Source organism: Lycium ferocissimum, chromosome 10 (genome assembly GCF_029784015.1).
Source record: "Lycium ferocissimum isolate CSIRO_LF1 chromosome 10, AGI_CSIRO_Lferr_CH_V1, whole genome shotgun sequence".
Taxonomy (NCBI): Eukaryota; Viridiplantae; Streptophyta; class Magnoliopsida; order Solanales; family Solanaceae; genus Lycium; species Lycium ferocissimum.
The window spans coordinates 42,875,306-42,899,953 of NC_081351.1; the positions used below are offsets into that span (position 1 = coordinate 42,875,306).

The 24,648-nt window shown below is 35.8% G+C and overlaps 2 protein-coding genes across 5 annotated transcripts; both read right to left on the bottom strand.

Moving 5' to 3' along the window:
- Positions 1-1,579: 1,579 nt before the first annotated feature.
- On the bottom strand, positions 1,580-11,271 carry LOC132033951 (protein LAZ1 homolog 1). 3 transcript variants are annotated; one of them, XM_059424135.1, is made up of 9 exons: positions 11,175-11,271; positions 9,065-9,570; positions 8,790-8,846; positions 7,767-7,875; positions 7,282-7,466; positions 7,110-7,198; positions 6,683-6,938; positions 2,389-2,634; positions 1,580-2,289 (listed from the first exon to the last, which is right to left on the bottom strand). In XM_059424135.1, the coding sequence occupies exons 2-9, from the start codon at positions 9,278-9,280 to the stop codon at positions 2,005-2,007; spliced, it is 1,443 nt and encodes a 480-aa protein (XP_059280118.1). In that variant the 5' UTR covers positions 9,281-9,570; positions 11,175-11,271; the 3' UTR covers positions 1,580-2,004. The 3 variants fall into 3 exon arrangements, with proteins under 3 accessions (XP_059280118.1, XP_059280116.1, XP_059280117.1); XM_059424133.1 differs by lacking the exon at positions 11,175-11,271 and adding an exon at positions 10,875-11,030; XM_059424134.1 differs by lacking the exon at positions 11,175-11,271 and adding an exon at positions 10,743-10,864.
- A 2,278-nt stretch (positions 11,272-13,549) lies between these two features.
- LOC132033952 (vacuolar protein sorting-associated protein 45 homolog) lies at positions 13,550-24,461 on the bottom strand. 2 transcript variants are annotated; one of them, XM_059424137.1, is made up of 14 exons: positions 24,199-24,461; positions 20,853-21,054; positions 20,619-20,698; positions 20,049-20,276; positions 19,740-19,865; positions 19,500-19,580; positions 19,272-19,413; positions 18,972-19,150; positions 18,260-18,415; positions 17,596-17,703; positions 17,051-17,172; positions 14,497-14,628; positions 14,070-14,181; positions 13,550-13,980 (listed from the first exon to the last, which is right to left on the bottom strand). In XM_059424137.1, exons 1-13 carry the CDS (start codon positions 24,286-24,288, stop codon positions 14,121-14,123), a joined length of 1,707 nt encoding a protein of 568 aa, XP_059280120.1. In that variant the 5' UTR covers positions 24,289-24,461; the 3' UTR covers positions 13,550-13,980; positions 14,070-14,120. The 2 variants fall into 2 exon arrangements, with proteins under 2 accessions (XP_059280120.1, XP_059280119.1); XM_059424136.1 differs by having other exon boundaries at positions 13,550-13,952; positions 24,199-24,460.
- Positions 24,462-24,648: the final 187 nt, after the last annotated feature.

The window sequence follows — 24,648 nt, forward strand, 5'->3', positions numbered from 1 at the left end:
ATTCTTATGGCCAAACGCCCACTTACTCTCTTTTTCCCAATTTATGTAACACACTTTCTTTTTTAGTATGTCCTAAAAAAAGTCATATTTCTATATTTAAAAATAATTTAACTATGAGATAATTTACAGCTGCGCAAATATCTGATATTTATTTTAAATCATAAATTTAAAAAATCTTCTTTTCTTAAATTTCATGTCTAGTTAAACGATGCCACATAAATTGGAATGGAGGGAGTATTTTTGAAAAAATGATCAAATCTGTCCAGAAGTTCGCAAAAAGTTCAAAGATTTGTCCTCTAATTAATAATTGCCTGAAATTACTGTTTATAACAAAAGCAGGTTTGCTATTTTTTCTCCTTTTGACTGGCATAAGCTCTCCGTAACGGGAACGGTTGTTAAAGGTAAAAAAGTAAATTTGCAATTGAGCTAAGCGAAATGGTATAAAATTTGCCTTAATTTAAAGAATAAGGTCGTTATTTCGGAGGTGGGGCTACTATCTTACCCTACATTTGGCATTAGGCGCACTTGGAATGTCATAGTCACCCAAATAGCCTTTGGCAACTGCCTTGGGGAGTTCTGCAATCGCTGAGCAATTGCCTTCTCCAAGCGCTTTGCATTAATCCCAAGAGAACCCTTTAAAAACACTTTTTACAAGTTACATGAAGTAGTTTTCTTTGCAAGTCGTGCAACGGAGTCGTCTGTTAAGCGTTGGACAAAAAAATGGAAGGGCTATAAATTCCATCAATAGTGTAGTGGCAAACAATATAATATAGATCTCACCCAATTGATGAATCCATTTATTGCTACTCCACGTGGTTTATGTACAATAAAGAGTAGAACCAGACATCACTAAGCAATTTAAAGTGCTAGATGATTCGCATATCTCGTCAATACAGATCTCACTACTGGTTTACACGTACATTCTAAAATGTGGCTCTAAATGGAACCATTAGATTGATCAAATGCAATCATATTCCATAATCAGATTACAAGTAAATTATCAAGTAGATCATCCGTTACCAAAACAAGAGCCAATCGGAGGAAAATCAATAGGATAAAAGATCTCAACATGCTCAAGTTAAACACCCCTATCAGCAAATTTGACTAGTAAATTCTGTAAGAATCATGCCTCCACACTCATGCTACAAATTCATCAAAGGATAACTTGATACCATCTCATCGAAATGGTAGCCTTCTTCGTAAACAAACATCCTACCTATCCTACCTCGACAGAGTAAGGTCTGCCTCCCAGCACACCACGCGTTAATGATTTCACCATTGTTGTTGTTGTTGTTGATAACTTGATAGCCATCTCCAAGCTTTCTATTCCACTATTTCCAATTCACATCAGAAAGCTGAAATAACGTGCAGTTCAACACGTCATGATGAAAATATGAACTTTAGATTGAATGTGTATATGTAAAAAGATACAAATGCAGCGCTGGAAGCTATTTAACCGAAAGTGCCATTTGTATAGAGAAAATCGAGTCAATTCTAGAGAACAAAATGAACACAAAGGTGTAATTAAACACAAGTTAGCATGCAGAAATACTTGCGCATAGTCTGGCAAAATCCAGAATTAAGAACAGAAGTCCCACCAACGTGAAACAACTCCACAAGTATATACATTTGGAGGACTAAGTAGTGTAGTGCAAAATTCATTCAAAGGTGACAGTGAAGAGTCATACATTTTTCTGAAATCAGTCAGAAATTAGTAGCTGAAAATTTTCTCTCCCCTCCTGCTACAAACTATTTAATCAGTTTTTACTTCAACCATATCATTATCTTGAAATTTCCTCCAACCTTTACATATGAAAATCATCAGCTGCTCAAGTCTTTCCAGAACTACAACCCTGACAAGTATCTTCTCAATAATCATGTGCACTCCTTATACAGGTTTACCCCATACTCAATGTGGAAATGCCTCCACAGTGGTTACTGAATGAACAATATGGTTAGAAGATGAAATCCAAACTCTGCTTCTAGGTTAGACTAAATGGTTTACTATCTCCGTAGGGATGACATCCCTTTGGATTGATGATGCGGTCTCTTGCCATGCATCCCACTGTCACTCATACTGCCTTCAACAAGATCATCATGTACTTCAGAGAACTCATTTGTCCGTGAGTTCAGCGGAACAAGATAACTGTCATCCTTCGAGCTCCTCCTCCTCTCTTCATACCGTTTTACATTTTCCGATATCTGATGGAAAGTCCTGTTTATTTTAGCAATTCCCCTTTCAACTGGTTCCGCAACATGAGATACTGTGAACCTCATATCATCAATTATCTAAAAGACGTGACAACAGAAAACATATTAGTTGCACAATGGGAGAAAACAAAAATACCTAAAACAACAAATGAAGACATCAAGGAATGAAAATCTTACTATTTCACCACTTCCAACCACTACATCACGAACACTCTGGTGAAATTTTAGACGCTTCTCTCTCTCTTCAGGCCGAGAAATGCGTACATGGGTAGACCTTTCACAGTCCTGAACTTCCTCTGGGTCTGGTGGGGTGTCCAGAGCAGCATAATCTGACAGCACAGCAACATTCCTGACACATCTTTCCCCACGCTTGTAAGGCCTTGCTGGGAAAGCATAAAGATGCACCACAGCGGCGATGCCCATCTGTTTTTACAACAAAACATTAGATAACTGTAATTAACAATTGCCTAACGTCTATCACCGGACAATTCAAAGCATCACAAAGAGGATCATATGCAGCAACTATTATCGAGCAAAAGGTTTTTCCCTAATTTGAAATAAAAGGTTAAACCGTTAAAATCTGGTAAAACCTTGCACATTCTTAGGTCTGCATTTCTCAACGACCCAAGTAAATCCTAAGTAAATTCCTATTAGAAAAGTAGATAAATTAGGATGCACATGAAGAGTATGTTCCTACCATAGTGATATTCCGCATTGCGTACTAACCAGTCTTCTCTATTCAATTCTGAGAAGAACCTCTGCTTCAGCTTATAGCATAATTTGTGGCTTAATGGGGTCGAACATTTCAAGGATCATTCCTAGGCTTACTACTTTTCAAGCACTTATATTACTGGGAAATCCTATGACATGTGATACAATAATGAACTCTTTTATTAATATTTTCTATCAGAAACCCAAGCTGAAGTATCCTAATGTGGCAAACATAAACCATAGCCAGATCAGGGCTGTCTAATTCCACTTTGAGCTTAAATCATAATTTCAGCATGTTTTTGATGTGTGGAAGTCAATTTGATTTCTCCCATATCATTACATCACCAGGTATTTATTCACATCAACATCCCCCTTCACTTCATCTATTAATTCGCAAAAGCTACACTTCAGACAACTGGCAAGAACAAAGGCACAAATGCCCTAACCATTACAATTTACTATACACAAGTAATTTCCAATTTTCTGCACTTGCGCTCCAATTTGTATTCTTATGCTTCACAAGATTAAAAAATACTTTTTAGCTAGCCCTTCAAAAAACATGCTAATGTTGTGATCTTATACGTTTACCCTGCTGCTCAGTCCCATTTTAACTAATTATTCTCCTCTTCATCTTTCACTGTATCGGTGCTGACTATGTCATTCATTAAACTCAACCTTTTCAGCTCCTTGACACTTCCCTTCTAACAGTTGAAGGACTTCTGCAACATTTCATTTTCCTCTCAATCTCCTGGTTTGACTTCTCACATAGTACAAGTACCTCATAGAAGCTCTCAAATTGGGCACCCATTGTCTACTCAATCTAAGGACATCTTCGCTACCAACACAGAAGCACTATTCAACCAAGAAGTATCTCGGGGCATGCACATCTTGTTTCACCTTGTACCATGGAAAATAGGTACATGACGTAGGCGATTTAAAACATTACCTTGTTGCCGCTGATTGAACTTTTATTAGCCTCCATTTACTCGAAGTTGTTGCTGCCCAGGTGGCTACTATCCAATTGCTGCCTAAGTTTGGCGAGTCTTCTCAAGAGGAATAAGGACTTTAAAATTCCAGATTAGCAGTCTATATTCTAAAAAGCTCTCATGAAATCCATAAATCAGTGCATGTGTGTAATCCAGGACTGCATTTATTTCCACGTAGGCACGCCTGAATCGTTAGGCCTCTAGGAAGTTTTAGGCTAGGGCTTATATGCCCCACAAAATTGACTTCTCTTGAACAAAGGTCTCGACTGTCAATAATTTTTGGGGTCAAGTAACAATGCCAATGTTTTGGCAATCTTTACCCGAGCATTCACTACTTCTATTACTCTTATTAGATCTTCCAAAAGTCTCCTTCCACTACTCGTGTGAGCAATGTCTCAAATCGTTCTGCAATAAATTTGGAAAATACAGCATTTTTCTACACATGTCCTAGTGACATGTCGGGCGGGAACATTGATCTTTGGGAAACTTAACATCTACCTCTTTGCTACAATTGACTCCTCGATCCGAAGAATTAATTAATTCAATAAAAAGTCTCCAACACATGATTCAGAACACCCGCCTTTTCCAATAATCTCGACTAGGATTTTGATAACTTCTTTTTCTTTTTTTAAGAAGTATCCTTACCTCTATGATTGGAATAGTAAATCTTACTCTCAGCTTCAATGGCAACCTCTGAAGGATAGACTTGGGAGAACACCGCACACAAATACAAGCCCACTATGCGTTCTTAAGTGTTTGAGGAAAAAAGGCTGTGCTCTTTAAGTCTTGTCATTAATCTCCAGAAATCCCCAGCACCTATCACCAATTACTCTAAACACGCTTTATGATCAAAGGTGACTTGTAAAGTCTAACAGCCTTATCTAGACATGTTTTGGGTGTTCATTTTACTGGCGATTGTAAGAGCCCGCAACCACAAGTATACAGACACTTTAAGACTGTTTCGATACATATCACTCATGATATTTTTTTAAGCTTCAACTTTCATAGGAATAGCATGTGACTTATCTCTTTTTCCCAGCAGCAGCAGCCATACACATTCACTGCAACCATCTTCTCACTTCTGTGCAAGTCAACCTCTCTTCTCTGATGTATCGCCAAGCAAGCAAATATATTTGCAAGTACTCTTTCCTAGGTTTGAATAAAGCTTCACCAACCATTATCATCTGACATTAATGGAATCTTTAAATTCAATGTTATTTCCTGGCAATGGATTCGACGCTGCCACCTGCCTGTGCTTTTAGCTAGCTTCCTTCTTAATCAACTGATTAATCACTGTCTTACTTCAAGAATTTTTATATCATCCCAGCTAACTCTGACCAACCTCAGTTTAGTAAATCCCCAGGAAAATTGTCTGGCTCTTTCTCTTACCCATACCAAGATTGCAACATAATAATCATAAAAGTTGCTCTTGTTTCATCCAAATGCAGATTTTTCCCGCTCCTTCTGATGACAGATACATGTTGCTGGTAATCCATAGCAAAATGTTCTATCTAATACTGATACGACTCTCGAAGTTTCTTCTTATTTATACCCATAATATCAAGATAAATTGATCAAATGTCAAGGATTTCCTTCCCAAGGAAATAACAAGTTTCTTTCATGGTCCTAATCGCAAGAGTTAGCTATTTGATTTAGACTTCTTGTGATTGTATCCCATGATCCCACAAGAGATTGCTATATCAATATCTTAATCTTTAGGGATATTGCAATTTAAATACCTGAAATATAAATAAAGTTTACATTACGCCCCTTGCGACATATGTTTGAGCATATTCAACCTTCGATTAATTGAAAAAAATGTGCATCTTTTATCCTACTGTCTGTGAATCTTCACAAATTTAATGAATTATTGACTGTTAAACCATTTAATTGCACGTGTTATCTTGAATTTGTAATATATTCTACATTTAAAGGTGATATAGTTCAAAAGATAATTTAAATATAACAAATTTCCTATGTAAAGGGACCAAAAGCTCACAGTCTACTTCACATCCCTTGAGGCGCGGCCCTTCCCCGGACCTGGTAACACGGGATGCTTTGTGCACTGGGCTGCCCTTTTGCCTTGTATATGCTTAGTGAAATATAGAGGACAAAAATGAGAATTTACTAATAACTGAGGAATCAGAAGTACAATTATCCCTAACTTTTATTCATCTATTCCAATTAAGTAATGTCCTTGTCTTTTAGTTAGATACGGAGTATATTCAGTAGACATAATATTATTTTTTTGTCAGAAATAACAGTTTTAACTTAGTTTTATCTTTTAGTTTGAGATGAAAATCTACTAGTTTTAAGAGTTCTAACTTAGGCAATTTGGTACAACATCACAAACAAGTTATACTTTCAAATGAAAACTTCAGCAGTCAAGCACCACCTATGAGTGAAGCTCAAAGCATATCATGTGTACATGTACGAGTCCAATATTTTCGGCATGTTTTGAGATCCAGCTTTCAAAGTCCTCAATTTAGTTTTGTCGCTCCCGTCCGCCCACCCGTTCTAGAACAACTCATCACTAATTCTAGAACAGCTCAATTTTGAGAACGCTAGAGGCAGAATACTGAAGAGCACTATGCCTTCATTTTAATACACAAAAGTTCATAGCCAGAATACTCCAGTAGCTCATCGATGCAAACCGAAAAACAGCGCATATCCCACAGCAAATAAATCATTTCTATTCATGAACCTCTGTTGGCACAAGAATTAGTGATCAAGCAATGATCAGTGTACAAAACTAATTAATAAACACAACTGACCTCAATACAGATGATATAGTCCTGGATCCGTGCCTTCAACAGCTGTGCCAAAGAACCTTTGAATGCTCCAAATGACAAAAGAAAGGCAACAGCTATACCTTGCCACCACGTCAAGAACACAATTGACTTGAATACCAGAAACTTTGCCAATGGCTTAATCGGTGCTAATTTATTCTTGGTGACTGAATAAAACTGCACCAGGCAATATAAGGCCCAGGTCTGGCTAAAATTAAGAACAACTGCCAAGTATGGATAGCTGCAAAAATTAACACACAGATCAACATCGTGGAAAGTTGTGCTTTCATGACATATCTAATAAATGGCAATTAATCCAGAGGCTAGGCTAGAACTCTGCAGTAGAAGAGCCATAAAACAGGTAAAAATACTGATATCTTTGAAGTATCAAGTAAAACTCTGGTTGACTTACGCGTATCTCCACTCAAATTTGCCTTCACCATAGATGCCAAAAAGTTGAAAAACCATAGCCAGTAAAGCACATATCATCTTAAGTATCATCTGGAAGGAGAATCCTCAATTCAGTACATAGAAACTTGACGAAACTGTCAAAATCCAGAGCAAATTACTAGAGGGGCACATACATATTGCACTATTCCAATTTTTACTGCTTGATAAAAGTCAGGACCAAGATACCACTCCCGGATAAAGCAATTCAATGGAAAAGGATGTTCAACAACTCCATATGCATAGGCATCATCCAGTAGAGGCAAGCTGGAACTTACAACACTTTGACTTTCCATAAATTCGATGGTGTTTTTCTCTCCACCTATGCCATGTAGCTCATATGAGAATCATCATTAAAGAGAGAAACTTTTATAAAACAAGCTAGCATAATTTTATACCAATCGAGAACTACAGAGAATTGAAAAAACTCTACAACTCCATTGCAACATAAGATGCAAAAGCAACATTGGAGAAAAGGTTATGTGAATAATAAACACAAATATAGTTACACTATCAGACTCCAAGTTGGTAACCGAGGCACTTAAACTTTTCAAGGTGAGCTTTTTCCAAGGCACAAGTTAAAATAGGAGAAGAGGGCAACAATCTATGCCTGAAGACATACCTAAGCAGGCTATTAGATACCTCTCGAAGCAATATAGGGCAAAAGCCTCATAACAATCGCGTATTATTTCGCAGTTGAATGCAGCATTTGAGTCCAGTAGAGATAAGAACTGTCAGGAAAAAGCAAGAACTGGTCAAACATTCAACAAAACCCTCACTCGATCATAAACATAAAGAAAGACAACTGGATATTTTTAAAATTTAGGGTGATGGCTATACCATAAAATTATATAGGTTGTTGAAGGTGCACCCAAGTCGATTTTAATGCAACTCCTTTTTAGCCTTTACATCCATTCCTTTCTCTCTCTCTCTCTCTCTCTCTCGATAAGGAAATATAGATAACCCTTTTCATCCATTCTTTTAGGACATTTTCTTCTTTTGGAACATGCTATTTTAGAGCATCTGCAGTACATCTGTACATATACTTTATCTGTTACCTTTTATCGACAGGTTTAACCATTTGTTAAGGACTTCATTAGTAATCAGCTGAATAAGGAATACATTTTTTGTTCATCTGTTGTTTTCATGAGAAATGAATTATACGGCAATTGCTCAGACATTATTTTGGACCAAGAAACAATACTAACCAACACCGGAATGAACACGGAGCCATGAATTCTGTTCCAGAGGCAAATCACAAAATCCAAACCTTGCCCATAAAAATATCAAGTGTTCTCCGGATAAGTATAGGAAATGTAATGCAGAGATATCATCGGAGTCATAGCAAGTTCGCAGCTGATTATTTTAATAAAAAGATATCTAAATGCAGAACTGACAAAACCTGGAGTGACTTGCATTTTCTTATCCTAGCCCTACTTTACTGTCTTTGTAAGCATAAGTGCATAACTGGTCCTTTTGGTTGGTTGTGTTTTTTCTACTTATCCATAGAGAGATATAAAAATAAAACAAAAATAATAATAACAACAATAATTGCCAACGTCTTAAATTGTTTATAACAAACTTTAAGGATCATTTCCAAATAAACTGGAGAGAAAGCTAGCAGACAAGCTAAAGGTTCTCTTACCGATTCCAGTGCATAAACAGGAACCATCAAGATTATTCCAATCAAAAACTTCTGCTCCTGTGATCAAAGATAATTCAGTCTTATCAGTTTTCTGAGACAGTTAAACTAGGCAATGCAACAAACCAAGTGTCTGTACAAAAATAATAATACAAGCATGTATGAAATCAAGCACCACAAACTGATCCAAAAAGAAAAGAACAGTAGCCCGTAGGATCAAATGATGTACGCAAGTAAAAAAGTAACTTCAAAAAGATTGAACAGGTGAAAGCAAAAACCTCAGGCTGATTGTATGCAGCTAGATGCTCAACGATTAAATACATAGACAGGAGAACAGACACCACAACGAAAAAACCAGCACTGTACACTGCCCAATTATAAAGTGGAGATGATCCTGAAACTATGTTCAGCGACCACATTTTTCTAGAATTGCTTGATGATTCAACCAAGGTGATGGAAAATAGTAATGAAACTAAAATTCTCCTCCATCCCATTCCAACTTTTTAAGATACTGCTTCACAGGATCTCTAGGAAATACGCCCACAATTAGGATGATTCAAAACTCAACCACAAGCTTCCATGTCACCGGAGATAGAATTAATCACTTTAGCTTCTTTCCTCAACAAACTTTTCAATACTTTCATAAAGCAGGTTTGCCTCAGTCCCAATTAGTTCTCTCCAACATAACCATGTAGAATAAACCTTGGCATCAGAAGTTCATATCCATAAAAAACTGATGCCGAATGGGGAGGATCAAATTCTCAATATGCTTCCTTCAGGAACCCTGCCACAAACATGTGAATGTAAGACAGGAAACCTTATGCCTTACTAGTACGACATTGCAATAAGATGATACGGGGGAAAGAAAAAGGAAATAAGAAAGGCAAATATCCTCAATCGCAATGTAAACATTCGGAGCATGACATGTACTAGAGAGACTGGAACTTCTTTTTTTCAATATTTTTCTTGCTAGATATTGTAATGACATGTACTAGAGAGACTGGAACTTCTTTTTTTCAATATTTTTCTTGCTAGATATTGTAATGACATGTACTAGAGAGACTGGAACTTCTTTTTTTCAATATTTCTGCTTGCTAGATATTGTAACCAGCTTTCAGATTCCAGAAGATCCTGTTATCTCATAGAGATAGGACAAATTAAAAGGTGTGATCCAAGATCCACTGTTTAAGCTCAGTATTTTAGCAAATAAAGAGATGCATCCGGAGTTCACTTTTCCCTAATGTAACAACTACCAGTATTAACTATATATTGGCACATCAATAAGCAAAGTCAAATGTAGATATTTTGAGCATGACATGTAATAAAAAAGACAGTACTTGTGCTCTTTTCATCTTTCTGCTTGATAGGATCGTGACCAGACGTTTGGATTTCGTAAAAAACTTTTACTTCATAAAGACATGACAAACAAAAAGGACTAACCTAAATCCTTGTTTGAAGTTACAATTTAAGCAGATACAAGAGATGTATGCAAAGATCAACTATACTAAACGCTCCAACTAGCATTGTAAAACCATATATTCGGACATCAACAAGCAAAGTGAAATGAGCACTCAAGAACTGTCAATCCTCCTACTTTTCACCTGTATTGTCACAAATTAGAGTATTTGTCCACAGATAATAGTCTCCCTTCTTTTTGAGAAGTAATCAAAGATTTTATAATGCTTGCACTGATAAAAAAGAATGTATAACACAGTCCAAACTATCCCAAATCACCATAACAGCCAGATAACCCAAACAAATTAAACAAGGAACATTGTCTTCTACAAAACAACAACAGATTATAAACCCAAACCTGCATACATATAAAACCCATTATCTCTTTTAATTTATCTCACATAAATTAAACCTAAAAAACAACCACTCCAATAATTAAAAAAACCTGCATACATGTAAATTCCACCTCTTTTAATTTCTTAACACACAAACTAAAGTTACCTTAATACACAAATTAAATTTTCTAGCAAAGCAGCTTTCATCAATCACCACCTCCATTAAAAAAAAAAAAAAAATTAAAAGCGAGACATTACAGAGCAAAAGTGCAAGAAGAAGAAAAAAAAGTTAACGAACCCTAGAAAGTGAAGCAATAGTGTTGCAAAAGGGAGGTTACAATTGACGTTTTAACCGATATAATAAATATGGTTGCTTCAAAGTTACCGAATGGAAATGCAAACAAACAATATACTATAATATAATGCTGTAAATAAGTCGAATGAGAAAGGCAAATTGATCTAACAACCTTTTTCTCGAGAAACTCAGAATTGAATGGCAGATGTTTGTGAAAAAAGTTACGTATTGCATATGATTTTCGTTTTCGTTTAGCTTTGCTTTGGCAGTTGGGGAAAATAGAATTTCGAGAAATACACTTACGAAACCGATGAAGTTAACGTGACAGCCCCTTCCATATTTTTTCCTATCACAGACGACGAGAAAATGTCAAAAATGGTTGCTTATCTTTTATAGTAGGTTTAAAATAGTCAACTAAGCAATTTTAATGTTCTAAATTTGGTAAAAGTGAGCATTTTTTGGTTCTGTCAAATATTTACTAAACTTCAATTGTTAAATTTAACCAGAACGAGAAAATTTAGTTAGGAACACAAAAAAATTGTCACTGTTCCGGAACCACTGTATAAAAAACTACACTGGACACAAATGAATATATGGAAAATGACATAAATTACACTAGACTCTACAAATAGATCAAAAATAACATAAATTTATACTTTTAAATGTGAGTTTCCAAAAAATATTTTTATATTTTCACTGTTCTGATAAAATTTAACAATAAGAGTTTATAAAATATCTGCACGGTTTTGACAAACTTAAAGAATCAAAACTATTCAAGTTATACTTAGGGACTATTTTAAACCTACTGCCAAATATAAGGAACCATTTTTATCATATTCTCAACAGACGAGTATCTGACCGTTCAATTTGTGGGCCCCACGGATTTTTATTTATAGACGGTTTATAGTGACAAGGGTCTGTATCTTTAGCTTCACATGCAAATACTTTGTGTTTCTGGGGAAAAGTGATAGTAGCTGTCCACGTATGCATGATTGCGTGGCAGGTAGATAGTTTTAAGGTTACACGTCATAAATGTAAGATTGAAGGATGTATGACTTGTTTGTTTGATTTGATTGCTTACGGATGAAGGATTGCGACACTTTCAATTTGGAACAACCAATTGAATAAACCATACCGCAGATGTGTTTGCTTTAATTTTTCTTTTAATAAGGATAATTAATTATGCCATTGTGGGGTGGCTCCATGTATAAGGAGGAGAGATGCGAATTAAATCTGATACTTTCGTATATATAATGTTTATATAGGGGCGTGTTTCACTAACTTTTTATGTATACGTGCATATTGTATTTTCTTTTTATAATATTAAGTTTCAAGAGGAAAATAAGTCATAATTACATGAAATTTTATTCGATAGAATTAATAAAACCTTACAGAAAAGGAACTAGACAGACACGTAGCTCTTAGCAAATGCTAGAGAAGAAAATACATCAGAAAACACAAAATTCTACAAAGATTGTGAGGTGGAAAAGACCAGAAGGTTGGTTAGTTTGGGGAAAGGGAGATAAAGGGAAGATTAAGAATAATCTACTTCACTAAGTTAAAAATCAATCGAAACATTATTACATTTGATTATTACATAAATATGAAATTTCTGTATTCGTGAAATCTAAGCTTGAGATATAACTTGCACATGTTAATTTGAACTTGATAAATGATTCCAAATCAACTTAAGATTCAAAATTAGATCATCCACTGAGTCTCAAACAAATCCAAATGCAAATGTAAGAATTTATTAATATTTCTTTTCGCCGGGCTTATAATGTTTGCAAATAGCCTCTCTCTCTCTCACAAGATAGGGATAAAGTCTGTGTACATTCCGCTCTCTCCATAACACCCTTGTGGGAGCACACTGAATATATTGGTGTGACTTAAATTGTTTGCAAAAACCTCAAAACTAAAGAATAGTAAGTCAATTGCAATATAAGAAACCAAGTAGCTTACTTCGAATCCAAGTCAAGATCAAAGGAGATCGACATATTAAAATCATCAGACAATAATATCGGGTCCACATTCACTAGACTAATCTTGCGTCCACTAATGCAAAGCTGAAATATTTTGATCATTTTGCATATATAATTCAACAGCAAATTTGACCCTAAAAATTTCGTCATTCGTGAATAAGGAGATATGTGGAGCAATCTTGTAACGTCAAGGGTATGTTGATCCAACTATTAACGGATGACAAATTTGAACCATTTTGCAAAGTTTAGGAGAAAAATGACTTTTTCTTAAATTTAACTATCTACACCAGCCAACAAGTCATCTAGAGCTAGACAGATCCAGGTTTATATGTGATGCCACCAAAATTAGACATAAATTAGTGAGTTTCAGAAAACAGATTTGACAAATAATTTCTGACAATTTGAACAATATCCCCAAACCTGATACCTTGGCCTTCGACAAAAGAATGGCCACGATTTATTCCACAAACTCCAATTTTCTCAAAACATAAAGCTCTTAATAGTACCCCCAAAAATGTACTCATACAACTTAACGAGAAATTAAATTTAACAAAAATAAAAAGTTGAAAATGTACCACTTTAATTGTATATGTTACTACCATCACTATGTGGGCTTGATGCAAACATGTGTTCCTAACTTAACAGCGTTCCTAGTTCACTTTGACTAATTAAGAAAAAGATGCTAGACAATAAAAATGGTATGACAAAACTTTAGAATATATCAAAAGATAAAACAGGGCAGTCCAAGGGAAAAAATAAATACGAAGGAAGGTAATAACTACCTTCACAGAAACTACTGTAAGGTACACCATATTCAGGCTTTGTGCGATTTCTAATAAGAGTGAGGAAAGTTGCTCAAATGCATCCTCACGGAATCTCAGAAACGCTACAAGAACGCTATAAGAATACAAGACCAGGAACGATGTTAAGAATGTGAGAATATTACATGTACACAACAAACCTAGATTACATGAAAAGAGGTATACAGATGAGCAGGTCTCAAAACCGTCTCACTCAGGCAGGAAGCAGAAGCTATGAAAGAAGATGATTACAAAGGCTACACAAACTGTCATCAGCAAACTCAGCTCTTTATGTACTTCTGCAGAAACCAAGTACCCCCCTTTAGACTAAACACGAAAAATAGTGTCATCATCAACACTGCTGCTGAAAGGACGTACAACTACTACAGTGACGGTAAGCTGAATGTAGATTTTACCTGTGATTGTTATATTTTCAGATTTTCACAAGGTGCAGTAGAGTCCAAAATTCAAAGCACATTGGTGCTTATACGAGCGATTCTTTGAGCTTCTTCAAGGTCCTTCAAGAATCTACATGTCCACCAGACACATTACAAAAAAGATTTCAGCTAACTGAATACATAAAATCAAAGAAAAAATTTGCAGATTTTATGTAACTGGGAGACGATGAGGAATAAAAACCAAAAAGCATGTTCTGAGGTTGATGGAAACAAGAATCTTCAGGACCGGAGTGTGAGAGTTAAATCAAAGCGTCGATTTTTTTTATTTTTTTTTATTTTTTGGAACTAAATCAAGGAGGCTGTACAAAAATGCATTGTCCTTATTGTACACTTTGCCATACCTACCAGACCAAAATGATGTTTTGGAGTACAAGGGAAAGCATACCTCTTAGAATTTAGAAGGGCAGAACCACCAAGTATAAAACGAATCCCAGAGTTCGTTGAATTCTGCAGAGCAACTGAACGTGACTCTTCATATGTTGTCCCACCAACAATGAAAATCACCACTTCCTGTGGCCTGTATAATATAAACAATAAAGGTTGTTTTAGCTACATGAATTTGTTAAGCACCATAATAATTGTGCCAGGTTCCAGCTCATCTTGAACCCTAAAATGTGACTAGGAAATTTAGTTGAACTCATCAAATCGAAAGTTTGGAGAACTACAAAGAATTCTGAGAACGCTGGTCAAAAGGGAAAGCAAATGGTTTCTATTTACAGGAAACCAAAATTAAATGATGAACATGGATCGTAAGACAGATAAGCGCAAATAAATGTGTGAATTATGCAGCCATAAACACAGAAGATAATGCGAAGAAGCAGTATATGGATTACACTCTGTAAACAGTGCAGTTGTATACTCTCACTGAGTTCACTTGCCAATCTCAGTGAATATTGGGCCAGGTAGAATGGAAGGAAGGTTTGAATTGTGGCCTGAATTCACTACCTTCAAAAGATGGGAAGAAGGACCATGGGTGAGATTTCAATGTAATCAGCCATGCGGCGGAGAGAAGCCTTGAAGTCAAACTTATCCATTCGGCACTTCTAAGATTTTATAGAAGACACAGTTAACTGACTCTCCCCTGTGCGGTGGAAATTTTCGTGGACAAGAGGCAGAGGGGCAAGATTCAGGGTTAAGTCAAGAATAGACAACTTCCTCTCCATCTAATGGGATGACAAGTTTTTTAGCTACTTAAAACTGTGTGCCTTGCCTAGGGTCTGCTCAGATCATAATGCACTTTATACTACAATGTGAACAGTGGGAAAAAGAGCTCATACTTCAAGCTCCAACTTCCAAATATGTAGATTAAAGAGAAGGATTTGCGGAGCTAGTGCAGAAGAGGTGGAGCTCATATAAAGTAGAGGGTCACTAGATTACTTGTTTAGAAAAATACTAACACTAGTTAAGAGGAACCCAAAGGAATGGAACATCTATTTCTTCGGCTCATCGGGAAAAGGAAGACTGAAATCTTGGATAACTTGATTGGATTGGATGGATCGGCAAAAGAGGAACCACCCGAATTTGAAGTTATTCCATGAGTCTAGTTTAGAGTCTACCACAACAATATTCCCAGTGTAATCCCACAAGTGGGGTCTGGGGAGGGTAGGATGTATGCAGACCTTACCCCTACCTTTGTGGGGTAGAGGAAATCTCTCAGTATGAAGAAATTTCAGAGGGAGAAATTCAAGATGTTTCTGGTCAGAATAGCGGGACAAAAGCATAAGGTTTTCCACAAATTACCATTTACCAATGTGCATTGAAAATGTAATAACATAGAAAGGCTGGTTGCTAAAAGGAAACACTGTGCAAGATTTTGAGGAAATCAAAATAGGATCCTAGGTTTTTTTTTTGGATAATGAATAGGATCCTAGGTTGCTATACGAATCTTCTTAGAGTGTCTCACATTGATTCAAGGCATGCGTTGTGGCCTTCTTATTTGGTTTTAGGCAATCCTCACCTTATGAGCCAACTCTTTTGGGATTGAGTTAAGCCCATGGTCCATTTTCTTAATGTGGTATCGACACCTATTCTTGGTTCCCTAGAGTAATGTCAGAAACTGAGTTTCTTGTAACCAACTTATTCTAGCACTATCTTAGTGCTTTTTAATTGATAAAATCTTGCTTATCAGAAAAATAGAACAACAATTGTGAAATCTCCTCTATCTCCATCAAATTTCCACAATAAATGGTTCTACTCCTGGACTGCCTTTCTATAATATACTTTTATAATAGTATAATCGTAATTCAAATGTAACATCTGCTTAACTTGATGATTTGCTTGACTCTGAAATAAACCAAGAATTAATAAATAGTCGCCTGATCAGAGTAGGCAAGCCTAACATAAGACATCCGACTTGAAGAAATCCTATGGCAAGAGCAAGTTGTCAAACGCATGTTATAGTAAAGGTTAATACTCTAACGGAGAGAGATCAAGAGCCATGTGTCAGTGTTTGGCTTCATAGAGATCCTAAAGGAAACCCCTGTTTCCATATGGTGCTTCTGTTTTCTTTTCAGAGCTTCTACCCAACACGTGTTAACAAGAGAAATTGACTTGTGAGGTCAAAAAGAGAATGGTACTAGTTGTTGATTTACAAAATTAACATTATTCAAAGTATTAGCATAACCACAAATGAAATCTATTGACCCCTATTTAAAACATATAAAGTCAAGATAGTAGCACCTGAAGAAGCAGCACCAGCTGTCGAATGCTACAATAGCTAGGTTACCCTTACTACGAGACAGATTTTATGAACGCCAGAATTATTTATAGAAAGTAATTGCACTTCTTGCGTCAAACTGCTAAGGTCTTGCAAATAAAAACAAGTCAATTGGCTAGAGTACTACTAACTCGTTCTCTTGGGGCACTAAAACTACAGAAGAAGCTGAAAATTGTATGGAAATAGTAAAATTTGAAATATCATTGGAGCTCAACTGACTGACCTGGCTTGTTGATAGTGATTTCCTACGTATGGGTAGTCCACATCTCTCAACCGCCCCCTAGTGATGTTCTCCATGGTTTGGAATAGGAGAGGTTGATGCTGGGTATACACATTCTCAACCCCCTGTGACAAAAGAGAACTGTAAACAGCTAACATCTAAACCTATAAGGTTAAGAAATATTGTAACGATCATTTAAGGGGGAGGTTGGTGGTGGTGGGGTGTGTGTTTGGGGGGAGGGGGGTTGGGGGGGAAGGACATTATAACTCTGGGAAAGGGAAGTATCAAAAAAGACATTCGTGTTCAACTTTTAAAAATCTTTAAGTTAAGAAGTAGCTGAACTTTTAAATTTTCATTTCAAGCATTATAGAAGTGTTAGATTCCCTAATTGGTAACATATTTTAGATTAATCAAGAAGAACTAGGCAGATATTAACGCTGCAAGCAGAGGAAACCAATTGCACAAGTCAATTGAAGAGGTGGAGAAATACTCTAGTTTCCGTTAATATTAGAGAGAAAAAAAGAAAGTATTCTACTTCTTAGACACACCTTGAGTCCCCGAGCCATGTTACGTGCAATGTTCAGGAGATCTCTGTTCCCGTACAGATCCCCAGTTCTCTTATCCACTCCTGCTTGCTTTAGAAGGAATTGCACTAGCTTCAAACCATAACCAATAAAAATAATTTAATTTGTCAGATAAAAATGTCAATGTTACGTCAAGTGCAGATTAACAGTATACTCAACAATAGAAGAAAACCTACTTTGATGCCGATACCTACATAAAAACTATAACCAACAAGAAGCATGAAGTAAACAAGACTACTGACATTTTACCTACGTATATGAAACATAATTACCAATCTTTTAAAGAATGCTATTGTTATTCCTCTTTTTATCCCTATTTGTACAAACTTCATAGCATAAACAGAGAAGTAGAATCTTTACGACCAGGCAATAACTTTTTACTATTCACAGACAGATCAGATTTATCAAATAAAGCACATTAACTGTTAGCGACAAGAAAAATGGCCTTTACAGAAGGCACTAAGTAAGGTCCTATTTATCTTCTTTACACTCTTTCACAGGGAGAGAAACATTGGGCAGAGGCAGAGCAAATTGCAAGATACAGGTAATAAAAGCAAACAGAACCAAAATAGCTGGACTAACACAAAAAAGAAACTGAGAAGGCAATAATCATAGTAATCCTCCTTACTCCAGGCTTATACTTGGGTGACCGAGATGCTAATTTGTTGAATAGCTGCATGAGTTGAACAGGACTTTCCTTCTCATAGCGCAAGGCATACAGCATGACGAGGCGCAGACGGTCAACATCAGAGATATTATCATTATTCAATAGATTTGTCACAGCCTGTAGACACAGCAGAATTTAGAAAAAAAGATAATACTCAAAAAGATCTCAGTGTTCCACCGATTTTCAAATCTTAAAGTCACTAGTGTTAAGTACAAGACAAGTCAACTGTAGAACAGCATATTAATATAATAAATATTTGTGGCTCAATCCTCCTGAAGCACGGCATATTTTAAACATTTACGCAGAATGTTTTGTGCTTTTGTGGCTCACAAACAACTCATTTAGTTTTATTTTACATTAGAAGTATATTTCATTAAAACAACAATTTCAAATACAGTTCCAAAGGAGAAGTTAAAAGGAAATCAGTGTTGCTTAAACATAGAGTTACCTTGGTTTAGTTACATCTTCAATGAAATCAAAGGAAATTTAGAATGTAAACTAGTTATCAGAAAGAAAGGGAATTTAGCATGTAAAACTTGGTCCAACTAATCACCACAAGTAGCAAACAGAGAAACGACTATACCAAAATTTTCCTTATTCCACTTAAGCTTTCCACATTTAATTTTCATAACTAATAAGAAAGCTATGCTTCAATCCCCAAGGACCAAATTACCTCGAATGCTGCCCCTTGTCCACCATTGCAAGCCAATTCTTGTTCTGTCTGTGAAACCAACATGAGTTTTCGCTCTTCAACTATTTTGCTCATTTCCGTAACCAGTGTCACATGCTTAGAAACATTGCCTTGCATTTTTCGGTATTCTGGGTAGTTGTCTACAAATTTAGCCATGTCCTCTGCAAAAATGCAAGCCTTATGAACAAAAGCTTCTTTTTAGCAGAAAAATACCGTGTCTGAGTTGCAACAGGAACACTTGCTGTACAACCCAAGCCAAGCTACAAGCTCGCAAATACAAACCTATCGTCTGGATATTCTGGTTACTTTTTGCCACTTGTTGGAAGTCGTCCACCATCTTCTTAATATTCATTCCAATATCTCCGAAGTTCTCATACATATTTGCTTTGAAAAATGCATCTTGCTCAGATGACAGTACAACCTCCTGAAAGCACAAAGAATAAACAAATAAATCATTGTGGAAAAGATAACAAGGTAGTATTTAATATAAAAGAGGAAATAACTTTTGACCTGTTGATCTTTTGGCAACTTGCCAACGTTTTTCAGGTTGACCTTATTATCTTCAATGCCTATCAACTCATGAACCATTGCCTGTAGAAGTACATAGTACAAACGAGAAGCATTATGTGACACTCAGAGGTTACTTGAAGAAGAAAATGAGGAGGCACAATTTGATGGAATAATAAAGGTACAGAAGAGGCACAATTTGTTAGAAATAACAAAGGCAGAGAACTTACAGACTAGCCATACCTGAAAAGTCCACTGATTAAGCAGTGGAGTCACGGGGTCATCCCTCCTATCAATTATTAGCAACAATGGAGAAACTTCTGTTCTCCTGAAATCAAATAGGCCACTCTCCAGCTGGTACATCAGCTTCTGCAATATTGATGAAAGAAAAATGTGTTCAACTTTTTCCTTTCCAATCTCAAATATCCAAAATCAACTAAACCTTCAACCCTAATCAGGGAAAGGCAATAAACCTAATAATAGAACTTTTTAGGCTATAAAGTACGAACAACTGAAGTTGAGGGAAAAGAAAGAAACAGTTGGCGTGCTTACAGAAGCTTCATGTGCAATTCTTTTCGCAATATCAGATGTCCTTGAATATCGAATAATAGGCCTTCGCTTTAACGCCAAGAAAACTGCAGAAATTCCATCAACAACTCGATCACAGAAATGCTGCAATCCTGATGGATCTACAACAGCTGGGAGCATATACATGTGGTTTGAGGCCATATTCAACGTGAAATGGTAAGGGTCTAACGCGACAAAATCTGCATAAAATTCCTGCAAATCACGTCAATAATCATGTAACAAGCGAATTTCTAGTTCAACTACAAATTTATTCAAGTTACAGGCTACAACAAATTTTTAGAGCTCCAACAGAAAGATGTATCAGCAACGATTTCCTAAATTATTCCATACTATGCAATATCCTTTTTGATTGCAAATGATTTTCCCTTTTCTTTTAGAAGGTAAAGTATTCCAGTATACGATGTGAATCTTCAGCACAAATATTGAGCTGGAAACCAAAAGGTGGTTACAACAAAAACCAAAATACAATCCTTGCTCTTCTTACTAGGAATCTAAAACCAGTAAAATAGCAGAAAATGCCAAATCTAAACATACCTGCAACTGCTGGACAACTTCATGCTCATCTGAATCAGCTAACATATGAAGTTGAGTATCTTTCAAAATATTGGAGAAAACTGTGCAACCAAAAGGATATATGAAATATGTCATTCTTGAGAAACTCGGACAACAGCATCGAAACAAAAAAGTTCTTCTGAAAAATATCAGTTCACAGCCTGAGGATATATTAGCAGATTTTCCATGCCATCCAACTAAAGAGGACATACTTACAAAGGTGATATTCTCCAAATCGTGGCTTAGCCAGTTGACGCCGCATATGCTGGATATTCTCTGATGTTGGCCTCAGAAAATAAACTGCTTTAAGATGTGACATGTATTCCTTGGACATGGAAATAGAATCTACCAGCTCCACCAGGAACACCTCCTTCTTCAGAAGCTCTGACTGAGAATACACCACACTAACACAACTAACCTGCTCATCCAGAGCAAAAAGTAAGTACCAGTCTGTATTGTACTTCTCAGAAGTAATGAGATGTAAGACTCAGCAATAACATAGTTGACTTCAGGTTTATAAAGATTTTACTCACCTAAATTGGCAACAACGGTTTATGAATGAATAGCATTAACACGAGATGACATTTTGCAAATATACTAAAGTAAGGATTATTTTGTTGAAGGTATTACAAAAGAGTACAAAAAGAGACAATCACAATGACCTCATTACATCTTTGACATCATGAAGTTCAAAAAACCAAACAGATGTTCCAGGCTCTCCCATCTCGTGTTCCTTGCACCAGAGGAACTAACTATTAATACATTCAGATTTAACTACTGATAAATGCAGCTACAGATAAATGCAGCTTCTTTTCTTCAAAACATCTCTTATTTCTTTCCAGTCATATATTCCACAGGATGCATAATGGGCAAGTCCTACAAATGCATAACTACAGTTCATTATTTTGTTCTCCAAATCACTTCCTCTGGTCACTCAGCTTCCCAATTTTCAGCTTGCTTCTGCAAGACCTTGTAGCAACTTGCTTAGAGAAGACACCACAATTATCTTTGAGAAGGTAAGGTAAAAATACACCATAACTATCTTTTTTTCTGAAACTGAAAATACACCATAACTATCAATAAGCAAAACCATCTATCTCTGTTGCTCTCATCCAGTCTAATTGGATTTAAGAAACTCAATGATTCACAAGTTTCATCCACCTCCCAGTCATTAAAATTTCTTCTAAAACAGTAAATACCATCCAGTATCTTCTTTTATTTGTTGAGATAAAAAGTTCCATCCAGTATCTTCATAACAATCCACCACCATGCAATCTTTGTTCACTGCAAGTGAACATAAAACAGGAAAAAGAATCCTTTGATTCGGCATCTCCACCCATGAATCAGACCAGGTTTTTGTACTCTTACCATTTCCAATTTTTAACTCCACATACAGTTGAAATTCTTCCCAAAGGTGACAAATATTTTCCCAAATTGTTTTCTTGTATGGGGATGCCACAGGGCTAGGCTTCCAGAAGTCCATTTGTTAATATTTAGTGATATCATATCCCTATAAGTTCCTCTCTATCTTCATTTAGTCTCCATAACCTACCTAACAAAGCATATTTAAATCTTCATCCTACAGACTAAGGCCATTACGAAGTTGGTTGCATAAAATCTTCTTTAACAGGCCGCTTTTCCTCGAAACGAAGGTAACACATATGAGACAAAGCTATCAAACCAAGAAGAAACCCCAATGGAAAAGAATTTATAGGGTTTTCATATATTAGGCAACTGTCAGTTCTGTAAAACCTCAGCCTACTAATGATAATGTCTGCTTTGAGTCTAAACCCAAAGGCTTTAAAGCATGTCTGTAGGGTATAAGGCTTGTTTCCTTATATACGCAGCATCCCTCTCGTGTTTTGCCAATGCACGATTTTCCTAGGGTGTGACAAGTTCCCTGCTGCCTCTTACTTTACCTGTTGCTGTAGAGAGCATTCACTACTAGCGCATCATAAAACTTCTAGATTGTAATAGTTCTCCAGTAAAATTTCAGTTATGGTCATGTCACTCAATATAATGTTCGTCGAAGACACCCTCAAACACAGAAGTAAGTAGCACCAAATGGGTATTGAATCTATAAAAAGTACAAACATCTACTCACACCCCAACCTATGTAGAGAAATAAGAGAAATCTATTACAATATGTATATCATTTACAGTGTAAGATTACACCAAAAACCAAAAACTATAAGCATTTCAACTTCAAACTCTAAAAGGTCTCTCTTCTTCCTATAAAACATCTATCGTTTCTCCCTCCATCCTTCCCAAAATGCAAATTGTGACTGCATTTTGACAAGCTCCTGATATGTCTTTCCAGCTATATAGTCACTTGATGCCTTAAGCATCATTCAGAACTTCCCAGTTCAAAATCATGCCCGAATCTACTCCAGTAAGAAACAAGATTTTGATCCTCTATCTTCAGAATTCATAAACAGCAGCTTACATGTCTTTAAAAGTACAATGGCTGCTCCAATATCGAATTAATAAACAACAACTTATTTAACACAAACTAACACGGGAAGGTGCTGAAACATTGCCTAGATTCTAGTTACCTCATCCAACCACATCACTTCACCTACAAGAAAAGGTTTTGCATCTTTGTTTTACTATAATCACTTCAATGACATCTCCATGACTCCATCACTACCACAACCGATGATTAAAATATTCATGCTTTCTTCTTCTTTTTCAAACGTATTAAGCAAACATCTAACGAGTTAGTAATCACTAATACTATGTCTGCATCTCAAAATCTACCCCCATACCCTCAGCAATAAGCAATTCCTTTTTTCCTTTAGTGTTTCATTGACCACATTGCTAACAATTCTTGTTAGATCACTGGGCTTGGCTTCCCAGTCCAACATTTCCTGATTATAGTCTCCTTAGATGATCGAAGGTATTAATAAGGAGACGACATAGACTTAAATCATATTGAGGATAGCTGTCTCAGCTCTCGGAAGACCTACAATCTCTTGGGATCAATTGGATCCATAAAGCAATACCAGCTAAATCTGGTTTCTAAAGAACTCCTAATTTGGCTTAAAAGACAAAATATTTAGTATTAAAATGAAATAAACCTGAATAGATACAGAATGGATACAAAGGATTCACATAGCTAACCCAACTAGTAATATAGAAGTAGTTGATTGGTTAATAGACTGATTAAGGCTTCAAGATTCTTTCTTTTTCATTCTTTGAGTTCAAGATTACTACATCAAACTACCCAATTGATATTAATCTGTAACTACACAGTAACTCAAACAAGAAAAGCATCAGATCAAAGAACTTATTACTCAAAAAGAGGCAACTTTTAAGTAGTTATCTCACTAAACTTATTTTCTTAGTCCATAATATTCCAATGGGCTTGGAATTATCACCTACACTTACCTATTTACAAATCAGGTAACAAACCTCATCAACCTTTAAACCATCTCAATGCAATATTCACTCATTTCACAAAAATAAAATAAATACATAAACATCAAAAGAATAATTTTTAAGACATAAAAACAAAGAAACAAACAAAAGGGTGTCTTTAAATATTAGATTAAGAACAAACCGTAGAGGAATCAAGAATGAGAACTTTCATTCCAGAAATATCTTGTAACATGCGATTAATATAGTCCCTTACGGCTGCTACTAATACCATTTTTTTTAATTTCTTCTTTGATTTCAAGAATCCAAAATTCTGTGATTGATCTGAGAAATAAATGGTTTGAGATCTCAACTAATCTTTGGAGGGAATTAAAGAACGTTGTTGGGGAGTTTAGGGAGTTAAGAAATAGAAGTTTTATGTTTGTGGCTTAATCAACTAAAGTATTCTCTTGACAAGTCCCAATTAATTAAAGGGGAAAATATAGTCTTGAATGGTATTTTTGTGTAATTTTTTATGTTGATTTTTAACTTTTTTTATAAAGTATAATTATATATTTAGAACTATTTATAAATCATGATTAATTTTTTTTTAAAAATTGAGATATTTTAATTAAAACAAGAATTATTTAACTTC

Excerpts from the sequence above, each read along its gene's own strand:
- LOC132033952 (XM_059424137.1), bottom strand. The coding sequence starts at position 24,288 with ATGGTATTAGTAGCAGCCGTAAGGGACTATATTAATCGCATGTTACAA. Across the intron at positions 21,055-24,198 it reads TCATTCTTGATTCCTCTACG|GTTAGTTGTGTTAGTGTGGT; the intron begins GTTTGTTCTTAA and ends CTGGATGAGCAG. Across the intron at positions 20,277-20,618 it reads AAGTTGTCCAGCAGTTGCAG|GAATTTTATGCAGATTTTGT; the intron begins GTATGTTTAGAT and ends CGTGATTTGCAG.
- LOC132033951 (XM_059424135.1), bottom strand. The coding sequence starts at position 9,280 with ATGGGATGGAGGAGAATTTTAGTTTCATTACTATTTTCCATCACCTTG. Across the intron at positions 8,847-9,064 it reads CTGCATACAATCAGCCTGAG|GAGCAGAAGTTTTTGATTGG; the intron begins GTTTTTGCTTTC and ends CTTTGATCACAG. Across the intron at positions 2,635-6,682 it reads ACTATATCATCTGTATTGAG|ATGGGCATCGCCGCTGTGGT; the intron begins GTCAGTTGTGTT and ends TTGTAAAAACAG.